A 20,611-nucleotide genomic window follows, 5' to 3' on the forward strand; every position below is an offset into this window, starting at 1 on the left:
TCCATAGGAATGAAGAGCAGGGATCAAAATTAATCAAAACTGTGAAAGAGGCCAATGAGTTTGCTAGCAAGCCTCACTGCAAAGCAGGCACTTGGGCACATTTGAGTCCATTAGATGAAACAAACAAAAAATCTCCCATCCCCTCCTGCCCCTGTCCCAGCTGGGATGACCAGGAGCAGCAGGGCCATTCCAAGGGTTTCCTCACCAGTGTGTGGGCTGTTCTCACCATAGCCACATTCACTAAAGATGCTTCCTCTTGTAAGCGTGTTTTCCTCCTTCAGAAAAATTTATAACAGAGGCCTGATAGATGAAGGGAGGGAAGGAGGCTGCCAGGATTTTTTTTTAGGTTTTGTCCGTGCTGGAAAAGGTTTCTCAACATTCCTTCAGTCTTTGTCTTTCTTTCACTCTTTCTTTTTTTTTTTTGTTTTTTTTTTAAATTTTTTTTTAACTACAGATGTCTTTGGATATCATAAAAAATACCAGTTGGATTGTTATATCTTCAGACTCTTGCTGTTTCGCTGGAACGTGAAGGTAGGGCTGGCCTGTTACAGTGCAGGTCACTCCCCATGAGCTGCTGACATGACAGATCCGGTTGCAGCAAGTTTACTGTCAAGGGTTAGTTAGGCCTTTTCAGTTTTAACCTGTTTCTGGAAATAATTAAGAAAAGGAGAGGGCAAGAAGTGCTTGCTGGAGGTTTTTGTTGGTGGCTTGTTTTTTTTTCATGTGAGTCACCTGCACAATTCTCTCTGAAATGGAAGTGGCCAGCACAGCACAAGGTTTGGATGTGCCACTGGGATCTTCTGGCCAAGTCCAAGGTGAAGACATGGCAGCACCAGCAGCAGGGCCATCTGGGGCCTTGGGGGCGACAGCGCACAGGTGACAGCCAGGGAAGCTGGAGGAGGTACCCAGGGAGCGCTGTTCTTCAAGACTGACATCTACATCTCGCAGAACTATCCCTCAGAAGGGAAGTGAAACCTGGTGAACGTGGTTTGGGACAGAAAGGAGAGATGAGAGCTCAAAAGATGTTCAAAAGAACAAGTTACTTTGCAGCTCTGAAATATTATTTTGTTGGCTCCACACCTCCCACTAGCTTCCAATGAGCACAGCACAGGTGCAATCCCATGAAGTATCTGGAATGTTAGATGATTATTTTCCATGTGTATAAACCATGTTTGAGCGTGTGTTTGCATGCCTGTGTGTGCATGCACGGGTGTGTTATGTCATCTATTTTTACTTTGCTTAATTGGCTGCGAACATGGATGTACCACAGAAATACATTTTCATTGAACTGGTGCAAGGTGGATTGCAGGCCACAGAATTATTTGTCCTGTAAGCCTTTTGAATACACTATAACATAAAGCATCTTGTCCTCTAAGATTGAAAGTGGAAGTGGTACTAGAGGAAAATGCTAGGGAGATTTAAACTGGAGATTTTTCTTTTTTGTTTGTTTGTTTCTTTTATGAATGTTGGTCAAAAAATATTCTTTTCTGCATGACTTTGTGAGTGTTATCACATCACATGATGAAAAAGTACAATTGTAGTCTATATCTTGTACTTCTTAACCTGTAGAAATGTCCTTAGCTGTTAGACAATTTCATAATTTATAAACAAGTTACAACTTCAAAGGTCAGAATAAAGAATTTCCACACCTGCTGGAAAATGTGAGTTAAAAGATTAAGTATATACAAACCATTACTTCCCAATTTTAGTACCTGTATTATTGATACCTACAACACTTGCTGAAAGAAAGAAGCAGGCTTGTTTCTTTTATGAAACTTTTCTGAAGAAGCGAGATTTAGAAAATCAAGGGATTTCATTTTATCCTTGTTTTTTATCTGATTTTTTTTAACACTGTAAGAGAATAAATGGTCTAAAAATGATCGCGTAAGTCTTTCCCTTGGCTTGTCAAGATAAGCCTAGTGAATGTAGTTTTGAAAGACAAGCAGCACTCAGTTTTGCAAGCCTTATCATTGAGTAATACTTCCTTACAAGCAATGAGATAAAAATAGTGATAGTAAATACGACTCAAGGTGAATGAGGTTTTCAAAATTAGATCCTTGGCTACATGGAGACACTTAGATGTATTAGGATGAAATCACCGGGGATATAAAATCAATGAATGCATATTAAGACATATTAATCCCGAGTTTAATGTGGCCTTAATTTACTTCAGTTTAATCCTCCTCATTTTAGCTTTCTGCTAGGAACTTGTACTTCGAAACATGAAAATTGTCATATTGCCAAAGTGCTTTGACACTGTGTTCCAATGAGCTTGTCAAATGTAAAACTTAAGTCTGCAAGATTAATTTCCCTGTAATCTTGCAGGCTACTGTTTTGAAGCGCATTGTGGAAGAGTCTGATATAGTACTATGAAATAACAGGAGGATTTGGTAGGTGGCTTTCACTCCACAAGACAGTGTCTCAGGACATAGTCTATGCAACAAACTGCTTTTTTGAGGGGTATCCAAATCTGTAGGTGTACCTTCACTAGTGCCTGGAAGTTAGAGTTACTAAGAAGGAGATAACTAGAAAATGCATAACTCACAGGCAATTGCTGTTTTCAGTAATCTGGTACAATTTATCCTATCCACACAGTGCTCAGTTATGCTACAATAAATATCAGATATTGAAATAGTAAATTCTTTGACAGGCAGAATGAATCTGAGTTTGAGTGGGTGAGGAGTAGCAGATAATATTTGAACTTGAACCCTGCCAGCCCCTCATCCAGACTATTTCAGTATCTGGTTTTGCATAATCACTGTTTTCTTCTCTGCCTTTTTATTAGTGTTATCCCTTGGTTTCCAGGGAAGATATTGTTCCCAGCTGGTACAACAGCCAATGTAGCCAATATCTTTTCTACAAAGTAAACTTCTTGTCCAGGGTACACCTAGGGAGGACCTTGATTTCACACTAAGGGCTTAGGCAGAGCCTTTTCATGTGGGCAAGTCAGTGCATCTTATTTCCCTCAATAAATGAGCATGAATCATCTTTTGACTGATCAAAAGCATAGTCATCTAATATTAATTATTTATTCTGTGGAGCTTCAGCATACCTCTTCATCTTTACATCTAAATTTAAAAGGATGTAGTCTCCCTTTTCCTAGTAATATCTTTCTTTCTGTTTCTCAGCTGAGTAACTTTGGCCACCATGGTGGCTGACTGGATGAGACCTTTGAATTTATAACTTCTTTTGATATTCAACCTTTGTGTCCTGGACAAGTAAGGTATAAAAAAGGAAGAAAAGGCTGATGGAGGTAAAAGACAAATCCACAAGTGGATGTTATGTGACAAACAAAGTGAACAAAATTGTCACAAAATCTTTAGTTTACATGGATGCTGAAACAGTCTTGGCGTGAAACAACCTGGAAATCTTTTTTCACTTTTATCTTGATATGATGAAGGAGTCACAGAACAAAAGCCCCTAGAAGGGGATAAGTGTCAGACTTTGAATGATAGACAAGTTAGGCAATGGTTACCTGTTGAGCATAAGTACACTTTCAGAACTGATGCAGTTTTGGAAATGGTAGTGTCATAAACAACATAAAATAACTTTCATCATGATTTTTCTAACATTAAGGTTCTTACATGACAGTGACAAAAAAATCTTTACACAGATTTTTGAGGTTTAGGAATCATCTACCATGATTCATTTGGATTATGTAAGGTTCTTCCAAACTCCTATGTGTCTTTCACACAGATATTGTTAGGGTGTCTTTTTTTTTTTTTTTTGTGAAGATATATTAAACAGACACAGAAAAAAACAAACCAAACAAAAACAGAACAAGTATTTTACACAGAATGACAAAAATGTTTTAGACTCTAAAGCCCTTCTGCAGAATACTCTCAGAAAGCAAGGAACTGTGCCTCCAGTCCACATACTTGAATAATTCCTTAAATATCCCTAGGTCCTCAAGATTTATTTTCAATAGTTAAAAAAATGTTTTTAAGTGTAGTTCTTACAGGGAGAATCTGATGCCCCATATCAGTATTTCCACTAACATCCTGGATTGCACATTCCATAGAAGAGCATAAAGTGCTATGGCATTGTTGTGTGGGTTTTTTTTAAAATTTAATTTGGAACTTCTTCACCCTTTTCATTATTATTTTCAGTATTATTTTTACCTTGTAGCTCCTATATTCTTGTAATGACACATAAGAAGGTGCTTAAAGGTCTTCTTGAAAGTAGCATTGCAGAGTGCGTAACAAGCAGGGTTGATGGTGCTGTTGATATAACAGAGCCAATAACCTATGGTCCATACAGTGCCAGGGATGCAAGATGTGCAGAAGCTGTTGATGAGCACCATCACATTGTATGGCGTCCAGGTGATAATGAAGGCCAGAAGGATGGCCAAAATAGTCCTTGTCACTTTTTTTTCTCTAGAAGGAGCTGGTTTCTTTTTGGCTGGCTGTTTTGTCATCTTGACGATTTTCCTGGCTACACTGTTCTGCTTCTCCTCCCCATTGGCACCTACAATCTCCACAGTAGTGTTTGTGGGGGCACAACAGTCACCCTTCTGGGACTTGGTGACTATCCTTATGCATGTCAGCTTGGAGTTCTCCACTTTAAGATGGTCTTGCGAAGCAGAAGCCTGGCTGGCTTCTTTGGCAGCCTCATCCTCTTTCATGTTGGAAGCAACCACGCTGACAGAGGTTGAGTCATTGGAGCTCTCCTTCTCTTCCCCTTGAACGCAGTTCTCTGTCACACTCTCTCCAGTGGTTTTTCCATTCTGAATTTTGCTGTGCTCCAACCCATCCCCAGTGGTTTGGATGTTGTTATTGTTTGGTTTCACTATTTTACCTTGGACGAGACTGGGGGAAACTGTGTCTTGGTTTTGGGCAGCTTCCTTTTTCCCTTTCTTTATCCGACTCTTACTGGCTCGAGAAATTTGCCAGTAAAGGACAGTCATGATGATAACAGGTAAATAGAAGGCTGCAATGGCAGTGCCAAAAGTGACAGCAGGGTTGGAAAAAAACTGGATGTAGCAATCCCCATCTGGGACAGTCCTTCCTCCCACAATGAACTGCCAGAAGAGAATGGCAGGGGCCCACAGGATGAAGGAGAGCACCCAAGCAGCTGCGATCATCATGCCTGCCATTTTAGTGGTCCGCTTTACAGGGTACGTCAGAGGCTTGGTGACGCAAAAGTACCTGTCAAAGCTGATAATGAGGAGGTTCATTACAGAGGCATTGCTGACCACGTAGTCAAGAGCCAGCCACAGGTCACATACCACAGGCCCTAAGGGCCAGTAGCCTATCACAGTGTAGAGGGTATACAGGTTCATCGAAAAGATGCCAATGATCAAGTCAGCACAGGCCAAGCTGAAGAGGAAATAGTTGTTGACAGTCTGTAGGTGCCTGTTGACTTTGATTGACACCATGACCAGGATGTTCCCAATTATGGTGACTAGACTGAGAGACCCTGCTACCAGGACGATGAAGACGACCTCAACAGTTTTATAGGGGCTCTCCAAAGCCATCACATTTTCAGTGGAAGAATTTATGTACGTTGAGTTATTCATTTCTGTGCTGCTAACAAGATACAATTATCACTTAAGCCTGCAGAGGAAAGAAAACAAAACAAATACCATTGTGAAATTAGTCCCTTTGCCTTTAGGATATGGATCCCAGAAAAACTACTTGGAGAGTTTAAAGGCAGAGGATGTGCACCAAAGGACCAGCTTTGGCTAATGAAAACACATTGTGAAATACTAATAGGATACCTGTAAATATGTGCAAAGGCAAAACATCTGATTTCAGATATAGATTTGTAAGTTCGACCAGCTTCGGCTAATGAAAACACATTGTGAAATATAATATTCCCTTAGGAATAGCATACTAATAGGATACCTGTAAATATGTGCAAAGGCAAAACATCTGATTTCAGATATAGATTTGTAAGTTCTCAGATGCATTTTTCTCGCTGTTCTGTTACAAATCTAATATTGACTTGAAAATTTTGCAACTGGATCTGCATGTTGATTTCTTTCCTGCCAACAAAATAGTTCAATTTTATCATCTCAAATCCTATTCCAAATACAAAAGTCCAGCCCTGAGGGCATGCCATTCATACAACATGAGGCAAAGATGTGATTTACCAGGAAGCAGATCATATGAAGGTGACATGTTTCCATGTTTCCTTCATGTTCCATCTGAATATGCTTCTGTGAGATTTATGGAACAAGTTTGTGTCATGTCTCCCTTTCATTTTCTTACACTGCAGTTACTTTTATTTTGTCAACGTTTGCAGACATTTAGTTAGATGGGTAAGATTTTTATTATTTGTTATTATTATTAGTTTTTCCACTTCAGTGAGATTAAAGTTAAGTTTTACAATCTTTTGACTATTGGTACCTGGAAAAATTGTTGTTTTTTAGTTGTTATCTTTAACAGAACAATGTTTTCTCTTGATCTTTCCTTACTTGTCCTTTTCTCACTTTTTGAGATCACAATATTTTTAATCTGTATCACATATAGGTATGACAGAAGGTCTGAAATGGATAGCAGAGTAATGATAAAGAAAGAAATAGATAAAGATCAGTTTTGTTTATACATAGCAATTCTTTTTTGTGCCCTGTATAGCCTACCAGCAGTACTCAATAAATAGTAATTAAACTCCCAGCAATATACATTCAATAGAAAACAAAAAACCCTGCACATGCATTTGCCTTCAGGATATGTACTATCTTTTTGTGCATCCCCTGGAAGTCAATAGAATGCACTGGAATTGTACAGCCAGTTTCATTATTTATGAGCTGTGCTCAAGGGATTATTGAGGCATGAAGGCCAGATGTGACAGAGAAGTTAGGTTGTTTCTAATCAGAATATTCTTTTTCTTTTCCCTAGCCATAAGACATCACTTCTTTAAGACAGAGCTTCTAAAAGTGATGGTGCAATCAAAAGAAGACATAAAATTCAGTTATGTTTGGCTTCTCTATACATCAGGGATTTAGGAAGCCTCCTCTGGCTCCTGTAACTAACCTGCTGGGGCACAGACATAGAAAATCCATGTCAGTTAAACGTAGCAATGCGTTTCCGCTGTCATTTCAGCACTGCATATTTTCTTTCAGATGCAAAAGGAAGAAGATGATGCAAAATGTCAGCACAACAGCAAAACCCCTTCTGACCGCTAAGAAAAATAAGCATGGCTGTCTCTGTGGAAAAGTCAAAATGCTGTATCAGGGTAAAGGTTTTCTGTCTGAAGCAACTTTGTAGTCTTGTAATTTATACTTAAGGAAATAAAACAAGCAGAAAGTGGGGCTCATGTATTTGCCCTTGGTTTTAAAACCAGCTATTTGCCTATTCCATGTTGAACACATGAGTAAATAAAGAAACATAAGGATAAACAGACATTTTTTTCCTACTATCTATTTGCAGATACAAGCCTAAAATCCTTGGGATCAGGTGCAAGAGAAAAAAAGCTGTTAGGAGGAATGCTTTAATTAAATGTCCCTTGTACAGTAAGAATAGGCTGAGTGGAATATAACAGAATTTATACTCTCTGCAAAAAATAAACAGGAGGATAGCCCAGACATCTAATATATAGCACTGTAATTGCATCAGTTCACTGTGTGCTTTTCACCTAAAGCCTCATGGCTGAACAGCTAGCTATCCAGTTAGATGTGTAAGATATCAATTTTTTGGGACAAGCTAAGAACTTGTGCTGAGCTGAGTTGTCTATAAACAGTCTTAACAGAAGGTATTTTTGATGAAAAGACACAATAACTCACAGAGATGTATTGATTTAAAAAAAAATTCGTTTGAAAAGAGTTTGTGATCCAGGGCTCTGCAGCTACCTCTGGTGACAGAGAGTGAGAGGGGGAGCAGGAAGCAAAGTGAAGTGAGAGAGGAGCAGAGCTGAAAAAATTGTGTTTCATATTTAGAAAACAAGTGTTTGTCTACAATTTCATTTTGACAAAATGTTCAGAGGTTTTGTTCTCATTCCACTGAAAAATTAAAATTCGTATTAAAACCGTGAAATTTGTTGTGAAATCAAATTACCATATCCCAGCTAGCTCTATTCCTAGGTCTTTTCAGATGAATTTTTTAACCCTTTCCAGTAAAAATACTGACAATTCAGAATAAATTCCTCTGGGTTTATTACATAGGATGCATGGAGCTGGATGAAAGTTAACAGCTAATTTTACTTGCTAGAAATAGGATTTCACTGTGTTGCTCTGAATGGAAGCAAAACAAAGGAGTCCCTTTCCCAGTGACCTCTCTTTGCACAAAACTTTCCTGTAATGAGCAAGCTGGACTGCAAATTACACTGATAACAGCTCTGGACTGCAAATTCCATTGACATGGCTTTTGTAGTTATGGACAAACATGTCTGCTATCACTTCCATAAAATCTTCCTTTGCTTGCATCAATATGATTGTAAAGTGAATTGTGTTTTTCCTACATGTGTTGAAAGAAGGTAGAGGTCTGGAAAAACATTTTATTTCAGCAGACATATAGAATTATTGTTGGTAGTTCTACCATTACATGAGCAGAGACAGGGCTTTGCATGCTTCCTAACTTCTGAAATCTGTTGGACCCTTTCCTGTTGGCTCCAGCAAGGTTCGAGTCAGGCCTGTAGTGAGGTTTCTGTTTCTTATTGGGGCCACTTGCTCCTGTGGTACATGGCTGCCTCTGGACTGCTTTTATCTTTTGTCATGCCACAATGCTCATCTCTCCTGCTGGAGAGGTATTTGTTACGGGAACAGATGTTAATCATCAGGCAGACCTGTGGGGCAGAGGCGTTTTAAGGTAATATGACCTCTTGTTGTGAGAAGTACCAGATCTTATTCTTGAACAAACAGAGCTCTCCTCTGCAAGCCCATGGGTGTTTCTGTGAGTTGCACAATACGGCACTGACTCCCGTGGGCTACCATAATTCATCCTTCCATACTAAATGCATTCTTGCTAAACAGTGAATACCCAGAAAAGGCAAGAATTTTCTCTTGTGATCTGAAAAACAAATAAATTCATTCACTGAAATGTATTTCAAAATATATATGACTTTGTGGAATGCAAACACCATTCACTGCATGGAAAGTGTCCAAAGCCAAGAAATCCATATATAAAATAATTGTTTGATATTTGATATGTAGCTGGGAAAGCACTTCCAGTGCAGTAGTTTTTTCCCTCTAAAGAATTTATAGTGCTGAAAATCATTCCCTTCTTTTGACTAGACAAGGATTTAGGGCAGAACTGGAGGAACTAGTGGGCTACATTGTATGTGCAGTTTTGGCTTGGTGTGGTTCCATGTCTTTTTGCAGTGAGCAGTAAGCAGGCAGAAGCTGGACATGGATGGGTTGAGCTTGACACTTATTACCAATTGCTAGGAGAAACATTGTCAAGGCTGGTACAAGCTGGAGTAAACCTTCACAGAGCAGCTACAGTCTGCTTTGCTTTATCTCATTTACTTCCCTAGCATTTGCTTGGAATGGTAAAACAGATGTCCAATGGGTGAAGTCTATAAGCTGGTTCTTTGTAGTAGGGAACTGCGATGAATCAAAATGATGCTCTTGGGGTTGTTCGTCCTATTCAGTTGGAGATCATGAGAAGGAGGCCTGCAGAAACAGAGGGCAGAGACAAGGGACAGGGACTGCATGTCACCCTTAGGATCATAGTCCCCAAACAGGAGGTACTTAGGTATTGCATCCTGCTGACTCTCCTTTCTGCTTGCCCTGACAGGATCCCATCCGTTCAGTGCAGGTAAATCTTGTAGCAATCGTTGTAGTTTTAAATTTAGAATATATCTCCAACATCTGTCACGAAATAGACTATGGAAATGTTGTGCATGTTGGAAAAAATAGCTGCTATGCCATGCCTGTCAAAGTATGTTAGACAAATCCTTCTTCTGTATTGTGCGTATTACCAGGTTAAATATGGTAAGGATTTAATGGCTTCTTTGAGTCTTCTGAAACCATATAAAAGTCAAGACATGAAAGGAAACAAACGATTTCTACCTGAAAGTTATATTTGTGATTTAAATGGGATTACCAAGGAACCTGTGTGCATTGCTACTCTGAGCACTTTTCAGCATTCAACTCTCAAACAAAAGTAAAATACACTTTTTTTGACTTCTTCTCTTAGATCCAGTTCCTCTCCAGTCTCCAAATGTATGTAAAACGGATTTGATTTTTGCTGTAGTGATAACACTTTTTTTTTTTTTCCTGGGCTGATTTTAATCCTTAACTGCATTGATTTTGATTCCAGATTCCTTCCTAGCACCATTTAAAGCCACAGTGTGGAGGAACAAAACCCACAAGCCTATGACAAATATACTAGGCATGTTAGTCAGAATTTGTTACAGACTTTGAGAGAGAGTATAGATCTAGTCTGGGCTTTTGGTAAAAAATACATTTCAGAAAATAGCCAAATACCAAAAGACTAAAGTCTTCACCACATGGGTTACCTTCTGCAATCCATTTGAAATTAGAAACATCTTTGCAAAGTTTTACTCCCTCAGTGTGGTCCATTCTTCTTATTTTCATGTACCTTTGTTTTTCTCAGTTAACACACGTCCTACAAAGAAAGATATTCTGTGGGCCCGTCTGGATCTACTTTTCCCCATCTCATTGTAGAGGGCACCTAAGGGCAAAATAGACTTGAAACAACAAGTAGACCAGAGTTGTAGAGTGTTAACAAAAGCAAACTAACACTGTATCATCAGCAACAATTGAAATAAAGCAAAAATAAAAACATTTCCCGAAAGCAGCAGGGAACTGTACATGAGTAGGTTACAGTTCTGGCACCAACATTGCTGTCTCAGTGCTATTGTGAGCATCTGAGGATTTGTACAGTTATTAATTACATCTTCCTCGGTTCTGTTCTTATAATCTAAAAAGTGGTAAATATAGTGCCATGGGCCCAGCTGGTTTGTATTCAAAATCACACAAGGAAGGATATAGGTAGTGCAGAAAAAAAAAAAATCTCATTTCATTAAATAACAAAAAAAAATATCAGTTTTTCGTCAAAGCTCTGGATAATTATGTATTCTACTATATTGGTACTGTTGTTACTATTACTACTGTTATGCTGATAGTCACACACTCATACTAGGGCACTTAATCTATTATCATTCTGTAAGGATAGTTTTGGCTGCAGATATGTCTTTGTTTTTCAGGACTTGCGTAATCAAGAGAGAATTTGCATTCGGTCTTTAGGTAGCTGACATCACTACAAGCTAAACTCTACATCACTACAAGCTAAATTCTGCATCTTAATACATTACACAAACCTGAAAAACATGCTAATAGGCATGGTTTTATCTAAGTGATTTTAATCTATTAAAAGGGATTTTCAACCCCTGATCTGGAGGAGATGCTTTCGCTCAGGCATCTCCTTATTCTTGCCAGGATTGTGTATAAAGAACCCTTGGTCCCAAACCAGCAAGCAAATGACCAAGTCTCTTGGTGAAGTTATGGCAAGGCTGTCCCCTACGCTCTGGTGGAACCATATGATATGGTTGCCCACATGGTGAAAGTGACTGAATACAACGGTCCATATAACTCCTTCCAAGTCCTACCCGCAGTAGTGCACACCTCAGCTTGTCAGTGCTTACACACTTGATGAAATTTGCAGAATGACAATTGAAAAGACAGAGATTTTCACCACTACATTTTAGGCAAATACTTCAGGACTTTCTGCTGCAGAAAGCTAGAACAGAATAGCATTTTTTTCCTTTTATTTTTTTTCAGGTAAGCTGTTAAATGTGTGTGTGTCTGGAAATCTAGTTACTAGTATCAAAAGAGTTTTATAACTGAGAAATCAGAGAACACAATAATTTTTGGTCTATGGGGTATGAAAGGCAAAATGGAGCTCTTATTGAAACATCCTACATCTCTCTAGAGGGTTGAGTTCAATGGATAGGATCTCCATCTAGAGGCACAGAAAGGCAGCTACCACATAAAGCAGTCATTTCCAGCACTAGGATAGCTTCAGCATGTGTTGAAAATTTAAATACTTACTAATGTCTCAAGTGAAGTAGTCCCTTATTTTATCACACTTTACATTTTATTATAATTAAGAAGCAGAGATATAATTTGATGAAATTATGAAACCATTCTTGTAGCAAATAGTCTGAATACTGAGGCGAAATTAGACTGGGGTAGATACTGTACAGGCACATATGCTCAGGCCACTGAGTATTATTTACTCATCTCTTTTGGCATGATCCAGCTCAAAAACATTGTTTCAGAGCAGGTCATAAATGGGTTAGAAGAGATGCTGGTGTCATCTCAGATTGGATATTAGGAAAAACTTCTTCACCTAAGGGGTTGTTAGGCATTGGAACACACTGCTGAAGGAGGTGGTGGACTCATCATCCCTGCAAGTATCTAAAAGACACGTAGATGTGGTACTCAGGGCCATAGTTTACTGGTGAACCTGACATTGCTAGGTTAACAGTTGGACTCGATGTTCTGAATGGTCTTTTCCATCTTAGATGATTCTATGATTTTTTGATCAAAAGATAATAAAACTAGGGACTAGCTCATGCCACACATGCATTTCCTCAGTGGACCTATGCTGATTTCCACTTGAAGAGGTTATAGGCTAGCTGGAAAAGGGAGATCAAATTGACAGTTTTCAGTAAGTCACTTATCTTGTCCTCCTTGCACTGCACCACTGTTGCTGAAAGTTGACTGAAGCTCCTCACACTAGTCAACTCCAACAAATTTTATCTGTCATGCATGTTAAATCAAACGCTTATACCAGAACTCAGACTAATATTATACCTGTCCTCAGCCATGAGAAAGGTTCTCTGAATAGAAGAGTTATTTAAGCTTCTGTTTAGGTTGAATTGAAGATGATTAGATTTCAGGAAATATTCTCTGAAGGAATAGTGCTGTGATAGGTAAGAACTGACTCTGCAGCCCAGCATGAAATGGAGGCACAGTACTTCGTTATTCTGGTATCAGCTATTATGCCTGTGCTACTAAATAGAAAAACCTTATGAGAGTTACTCAAAGTCCCTGGGTTACAAGTGGCAAAGCCAGTGAGAGAGGAAAGGGTTTAGAAGGCTGACTGAAACCAGCTCATGCATAACAGAAATGCATCTCTTATTTAAAACATGTGCAGGTGCACCTAAGGAAAATAATCAAACAAACAAAAACTGAATCCCACACACTTTCTCGTTTTTCCTGATTTAAATTTTTGTGTTTTGTTTTTGGGTTTTTTTTCTGCCAAAGCCTGAAGGAGTATTGGTGATGGATTAATAACAGAAAATTACAACACAACACAGAGGGGTCTCTTAAAGTGTCACTGGTTAAACCACTCAGCCTGCCAGTGAGTCTAGCAAAGATGCTGTGATATTTCAGTGAATCTCTGCAAATCCCTCCAAGTCATGGTGGTCCTCTGGGACTCCAAATAAACCCATGGAGACTCTCACTGTTCCTGCAAGATTTTGCAGCCTTCAGTAGTGTCTCTGACAGAAATATTACAATACTGAAATCCCAAAGGGATTCTCACTGAAGTTAAAGAAAATCTTTCCTTTTTCTTTGGTTGGAAATGATGTTAGTGCATTGCTTTTATCAGTGATTTCCTATTTCTCTTGCTTATGATTTAGCAGACTTAGTTGTGATACACGTAGATGATCCTCAGATTTGCTTTGGAAAGTGTACGGTTTCTTTACTTGGCAAATGCTTTCAAAATTCTTGGTAAGTCCATCATGGTTACTCTTACATGAAGTTCTCAAGAGCTTGAAAATCTAGTCTGTTCTGCTTTTGTGTCCATTAATCTTGGGGATTTTCACACATCTTCCATCTTACTTAACAGCTTACCTAAAATGCAGATTAGAAGCACAGAGAAGAAAGCTGACTCAGATATAAAAGGAGTTGGCTCAAATTCTTTGCAAGAATTTAAGCATATATTGAACTCAAGTTCAAATTTGTTTCTAAGAGGGCAGCTGAATCATTTTTTATGTCTGTATTTCTGCAGACTATTTAAATCAGTGATAGTGAAATACTGAAAGAACTTAATTAGTTCTTTACCTCACCGGAAAGGAGTGATACCTGAATTGCCAAATCAGATTCCCTATTTCCAAGCTCATTCTGCAGTCTGAGAGAATTTTGTGAAAGATGGACAGATGTTAACAATACTTAACAAAATATTTGTAAAAGGTTTGAAAATCTCAAATAAAATGTTTGCTATAGTTAATTACTAACACGTTGATCACAGCTACAAATGTATAGTGTGAGCCTGCATGATCAGCTCCCTCTTTGTGGACCAAGAACCTCAAAGATTACATATTCCATGTCAAGGGAAGGAAATAATTATTTGGTATTTTTTTCTGTGGCATTTATGTTCACAGTAACTACATTATTATAGCCTCGCTAAGACTCTGACTGTGTTATGCTTCAGTAAATGACTGCTACCTACTTTAATTACATAGACTATAGTTGTAGACTAATTGCATTTTTATTCCACTACAGGTTTAAAAAATCCATGTCTAATTCTGGCTCTGATGCATAACTCCAGATATTGGTCTCAACACAGTGCAGTTACGCCTAACAAGCTAAAATACCTCAGCTTTGCATATGAATAATTCACCATGGCATTAAAAGAAACCCCTATCCTATGTAAACAATAATGTAATGTTTAACAAGGTTAACTTAGGAAACTGGGGCATTTATCTTTGACCATATACTTTTTGTTAAAAATATGTTCAGCATCACTGGGCCTAGAAGACTAAAACGCCTAAGTAAATAAACTCTCCGCTCATTTAGATTTTTAAAGAGATGTTGAAAAGTTTGTTCCCATCAAACTTTGACCTCTCTTGCATGCTTGATCAAAGAAAATAATGTGAATATTTGAAATGCAAGGTTTCAGAAGTGCTAAATGGAATTATTGGAAAACAAACCTATTAAAAGTCTGAGGGGCAGTAAGTAACAGAGGGTAGGGAAGAGCAGGTGATTATTGTATCCACGTATCTTCACTGTGAGGTGTGAAAAGGCTACACAGAATATCGTCCGTAGGTACAAAGGCTTCAGCTCAACTTCTCTCTCATGGGAGAGGCAAACTGGCCTTGTCACTCTAGCAATGACGTCTATGAGATGTAAAGATTCCACAGAGAGATGGTGACGAATATACTTGATGTCACTTGCACATTTCATTCTAATTCAAAGATGAGATAAAAAAAGAAAAGGGGGGTCAAGACTTCTGAGACAAATAAGTTGGTTTTGAAATTCAGAGACTGTGTCATTATAGTTTATTGAATGGGAATCTCTTTCACATCATGGCAGAAGCATCACGTCAGCTTCACTAAGACTATTGCTAGAATGACTTGACTTGCATGAAGGCAATTTCCCATTTCTGGTTTTTATCAATGCCCTGAAATTCCATAATTATGCTGTAGATTACTCTTAGGCAGTCTTATCTGTTATTGTCTGCACGTTTGCCATTTCTGCTTCCTCATCTCAGATCACCTTTCCACAGCAAATATATCTGAGGAGAAAAAGACTAATTAATATTTTTTGTTTCTGAGGTTTTACTTTACCCTCATCTTCTACAGTGTCACCTATATGGTCTAGTTCTCTCAATCGAATTCCATCTTTACTTAAGAGCTCTTTAAATTGGGACGATGGTAAAGCAAATTTACAGGAAGTGAAATACTATGTACGTAGGAATACTATCTAGTAACGTACCTAGGGAACAATCTCCACCATCAAACTGCTGAGTCCCTGGGGTGTAGTGTCTGAGATTAAATCCTTCCCACTGTGCCATGCAACAGCAGCAAAATCACTCAGCAGCAATTGCTGCATTGCAACGTGCCTCCAAACAGCACAAACGTATTTGATGGGCATCAGTAGATGCCTAAAGAAAGATGTATCAGGAGGTGTGGGGCAAGAGAAAAGAGAAAATAATAAGTGGGGTGAAAAGAAGAGGGAGAAAATGGGGACAAGACAGGTGCAAATGAAAAATAAGTTAAAGAGGAGAAAGCAAGAAAAAGAAAGAGTTCTGCAAGAACATTCACATGGAATCTCTAAATTGTCAACTCTTATTGCCTGCTTTTGGTAGAAATTCCTCACTGATGCTAGTTTCTGTAGCTGTCTGTATTATCCCGTGTCAGCCCACAGAGAGATTGGCTAACATTCCTTCATGTCTTATGCATTAAGCAGCATTGTCAAATCACTGAAGTGACTTGAAGATACGAGATTTTGCCTCCAACAGTCATTCGAACATTTAATTTCTTAAAATTGATGCCATTTGCTGAAAATTGGCCTACAAAACCTCTTTGGAGAAGAGGGTAGAAATGATTTTTTCAAAAAGTAATCCTTTTTTTCCCCCCTAATTAGGAATTCTAGTGTGTTCAATTTTCCTGTAGAGATTACTTTTTATTCTGTAAATTGCTTTTGTTGTTTCCTGTGGTATTATACATGTTGTTGCCATGAATTTGTTTCCCTCTGACCCTATTATTCTTTTCTCTGCAGCAAAACCGTGACCTTTGGTCTGGGACCATTAGTAATCAATTCCATCGTGGGTTTGTCTCCAAAATGGATGAGATTCAGATAATCAAGCTGGATTCAGATATTTATCTTCAGGTAAAGCTGGCTTTTCTACATTTCTGCTCTGATCCCTGGGGAAAGTAAAATGTTCAAAATTCAATGGGAAGAAATTACATAAAGGAAGCAATGAAGGGAAATTGTGACTGAACTCTGGGGACTTTGGAGCCTGGTATCCAGCACACCTCATCCCTGGTCTCTCAGCTGAATTGGCAGAAGAACAGCTCAATGCTGTGGAACAGCAACTGCTCTCTGTGGAGTAATGTCTCAGGGTTAGAGTTCTGTTGGTATCTTTTTTTTCCTCATTCCTGGCTGTATTACTAAGTGCTGCTTCCTCATCCCCTCTCCTTACAGCAACACTCCTTCCTCAGACCTTTGCAGAGGCTCTGCTTTAGGGAGAAGCAGGATCTGATCTATAACCTGTGTGTCTGGGATAGATCCACATCAGTCTTCTTGTTCATTCCCTTTTCATTTTTCCTTGCTACCTAGTGCAGCACCTGTTTACCCTTCACCCTCTCCAGTATTTTTCATCTGGTTCTCCACCTCCCTGCTGTTCAGATAAGTCTTCTGCCTACCATTTTCCTTAAGTTACACTGTGTTGTTCTTCCCATCTCAAGGTCTAACTGTTGTTCCTGTTGCTGGTGGTGCTCAGCTCTCATTTCTCTGAGCACTATAAACTGCAGAAAGGCAAAAAAAAATTAAAAAGATTCGTGCAATCTCATGTAAACCTCTGAGCAGGTCTACCAGGACGTGATGCTGTAGTGACACACAACAGTGCTGCCTTCCCACTCAGGATGAGTATTGTGTGGGGCTGATCAGTGGCTCAACCTCACAACTTACAGAAATAGTCCTAACCTTCATCAGTTTTTCTCTGAAGTTTGTAGGAAACAGATACGTCAGTATATACTGTTCCAAAATCATGAGAGACAGTTTTGCTCCCTGTTTGAGAATTATGAGTGGGACAGAGTATCCTTTCTATAACATCCTTTATGTAAGAGAAGTAATGAATATTAGTTTGGATGAGAAATTCAGGAGACCCATGCATGGAGAATCAGGAGGCATTACCAGCTGGGACTGAGGTGTTGTCTGATATGTGCGTTTGATTATGAAATGAATCAGATCCATCCAAGCAGGAACTGTTTTTAATAAATATGAAGAATGATCTACTGTGAAGGTATTTGGAAGGGACAAAATTACAACAGCATAGAAGTGGCCATACATTATTAAAGATTCAAAAGTATCCAGTTCTAGCAGAGAAATAAAGGAGATAAGTGGAACAAAAGATGGTAACTATACCTAATTTATGCACATATAATAATTACATTATATAGAGTGCGTATGTGTATGTTCAATTATTTCTTCATAAGCAAATTACACCAACACAATCACTGCATACAGTAAATAGCAGTGAGACACCTCCTCCAGTGGGAAGATAGAATCAGGATGTGAGAAAACATTTTCCCTTGCTGAGGGTTTTGGCTCTCTGCAGCTCTCAGAGTTTGAGGCTGAACAAAGCCTCAATAACGCCACACTGATTTGCTGATGTCGTGTACCCCAGTCATACATGCCTTGTGATACTCTTTGAGAAGTCTATGGCTCAAAGGCGCATTTCACAGCTCCTTGCTCTCAGTCACTCATGCTATAAGCCTGTGACTTCAAAGGGACATCTGAAAGGAAATATTGGGGGGGGAAAGAGAGAAAGATTGTCTTCATGTCCTTTCTTTTTTTTTTTCTGGTCATGATATAACAGGCTTAAAATACTTTGATATAACTGCTTCTCAGTGGGTTATTTTTTCCTTCTTACTTTACAAAGACCACAAAAAGAAATTGCCAGTGAGAACAAAAACAGCTATATGATCCCAATCCAGATTCTGTCATCTTAGAGTGGGCTTGTCAAAGAGCAGGTAAGTGACTTTCCATTGCTAATCAGGGTCCTTGGTTCAGGCTGGAATGATGCCCAAGATAGAGACCCCCAGTTTTTCTCATATTAGGATTTTCAGCAGTAGCATACAAAAAAGCATGTACTGCTCCCTGCTGTATATCCAGTCATAACGTAAATAAGAAAAATCTCTGAGGATCAGTTTTATGCTCTTGGGCTGTAGGCAACATCACTGAGATGACACTTTCTCTTGTTTCTGAGTGCAAATGAGGTTCAGTTCTAAATTCAGACCACTTTGAGGCATTAAATATGTTCTCCATAACATCAATATCCTTCACATATATGAAGTCCTGAATGGGTTTCATGAAGTTTCTGAAGTGGGTTTTTTGAGGGGGGGAGGGTGGTGGTGGTTTATAAAACTAAATGTGAAGTAGGATTAGGTTTTTTTTAAACAGTTTTAATGAGTTAATTTGAATTGTTTTGTTTTAGTCTTTTATATCCAATGCAATCACACAGAGTGTTTGATTCGCTGAATGACAGGGAATAGTTAAAATGCAGACACTCTTGTTTGTAGAAACACATAATGGAGGGATTTGCAGTCAGGTTAATGTTTAACCTCTTAATCTTTCTGATGTTACGGTTGAAAAATGGCCTTCAAATTTAATTATCTACTTCTTTACGCTTTGCAAATGAGAGTTTAAAAATGTCAGTCACCTCTCTTTACAGATATCTATAATGATTTTGTAGCCATTTGTAATGATTCTGGCCATCCTAAGCAAATGCCACCCAACCCACCATGCCACTGACAGTGTCATTTATTCTAGTCTTTATTGTCTGAGCTTTGCATACACCAGGTAATTCAAGGAATAGTGTGCTTTCTCCTTTATCATAACATATATTAGAAGCACTTGAAATCTTAATATATGATAGTTTTGCATGTAAATGAAGAGCCTTTTATTAATCCAAGTAGTAAAAATCTCAGTAAATAATCAGGATGGGTGACATCATCCTGAGAAGAGACTTATTCCAGAAAAATATCTAAATTATTAATGTTTTTACAAATAGAAAATAAATCTCAGGGAGTGACTTAGTATGGATTCTACGCAGGATACAAAATATGCCAGTACATTATCTACATACTTTCACACAAATTTCTTAGATGTTTGAAAGAGCAGGAAACAAGTTTGCTTTTTTTTTTTCTCATGGGAGATACTGTGAGGGCCTGCTGTTTTTGAAAACAGTTGGCATTGTGACTGTCATGTACAACAGAAATTGAAAATTATATTGGTTTAACGATGGGACAAGGATGGTCCCTTTAGGAATAGATCACAAAAATACATATAGCAACATAGTGCCCAATGTTATCCAAGACCCTGCCTTGTCAGATGAGCTAAACAATACAGGCTGGATAAGGATAGGTCAAAAACTAACTGGGTATCTTGCCATTTCTCATACTCCTGCATACAGAAATAAGAGGCTCTGTGGGGGACCTGGGAACTCTCTGCTGAGACGGAAAGTGAAGAGTGGTACCAATGCTGCTTTGTTTCCATCAAGGATATTGCTTATGCTTCTATGAACTGACACAAAAGATGTCTCAGTTATCTACACAGGCTGGAAAAGGGCAAAAAAAAAAAAAAAAGGAAAATAAGGACAATTCCTTACTTACATCTTACACAGAAGTGTGTTAACTTCTTTCATTATCTCTAAGGTAGGTATTGCAACTAGATCAAAGATAGCATATTTGAATTGCATCACCTCTGCAAAGAAGATCAAGCATCCAAGAGATGGCATTCCCAAATAACACAGTTATATCTGGTAATAAGATAGATGTCTTTTCTGGCTATACCTGCTGGGTCTTGTAATTTACTTGATTCATACTCCATACTCCTGCAAAATCTGTTTATAAATGAACGTAGTAACACAGTTCATAGTTATTTTCAACTACAGATTTGGCACAAAGATTAAAAGAACTTAACTCTTACACTTTTTTCCTAGGATAATCTCTTCTTGCTCACTTGTAGTCTTCACAGGTGAAGGGGATTGTTTAGTGCTCCAGATAGTGAGAAACTGATGCAATTTACCTTGAAATAGCAGAGCCAGTGTGCCTTAAACTTCCATGTAAATACACATGGACTTCAAACACAAATAGAAATTTGAGTCTCAGGCAGTCTAGCAAATTTTTCACAAACCTGCTGCATGTGCTTTGTGATACCTTTTGTTCTTTTAATACTGGGAAACAGGAT

At 38.5% G+C, this 20,611-nt stretch overlaps 1 protein-coding gene across 1 annotated transcript; it reads right to left on the reverse strand.

The window, feature by feature from the left end:
* Positions 1-3,948: 3,948 nt before the first annotated feature.
* On the reverse strand, positions 3,949-20,410 carry CHRM2 (cholinergic receptor, muscarinic 2). Its single transcript, XM_009871223.1, has 2 exons — positions 20,351-20,410; positions 3,949-5,555 (listed from the first exon to the last, which is right to left on the reverse strand). The coding sequence occupies exon 2, from the start codon at positions 5,516-5,518 to the stop codon at positions 4,118-4,120; it is 1,401 nt and encodes a 466-aa protein (XP_009869525.1). The 5' UTR covers positions 5,519-5,555; positions 20,351-20,410; the 3' UTR covers positions 3,949-4,117.
* Positions 20,411-20,611: the final 201 nt, after the last annotated feature.

The sequence above is a fragment of the Apaloderma vittatum genome, unplaced genomic scaffold (genome assembly GCF_000703405.1).
Source record: "Apaloderma vittatum isolate BGI_N311 unplaced genomic scaffold, ASM70340v1 scaffold2926, whole genome shotgun sequence".
Lineage (NCBI taxonomy): Eukaryota > Metazoa > Chordata > Aves > Trogoniformes > Trogonidae > Apaloderma > Apaloderma vittatum.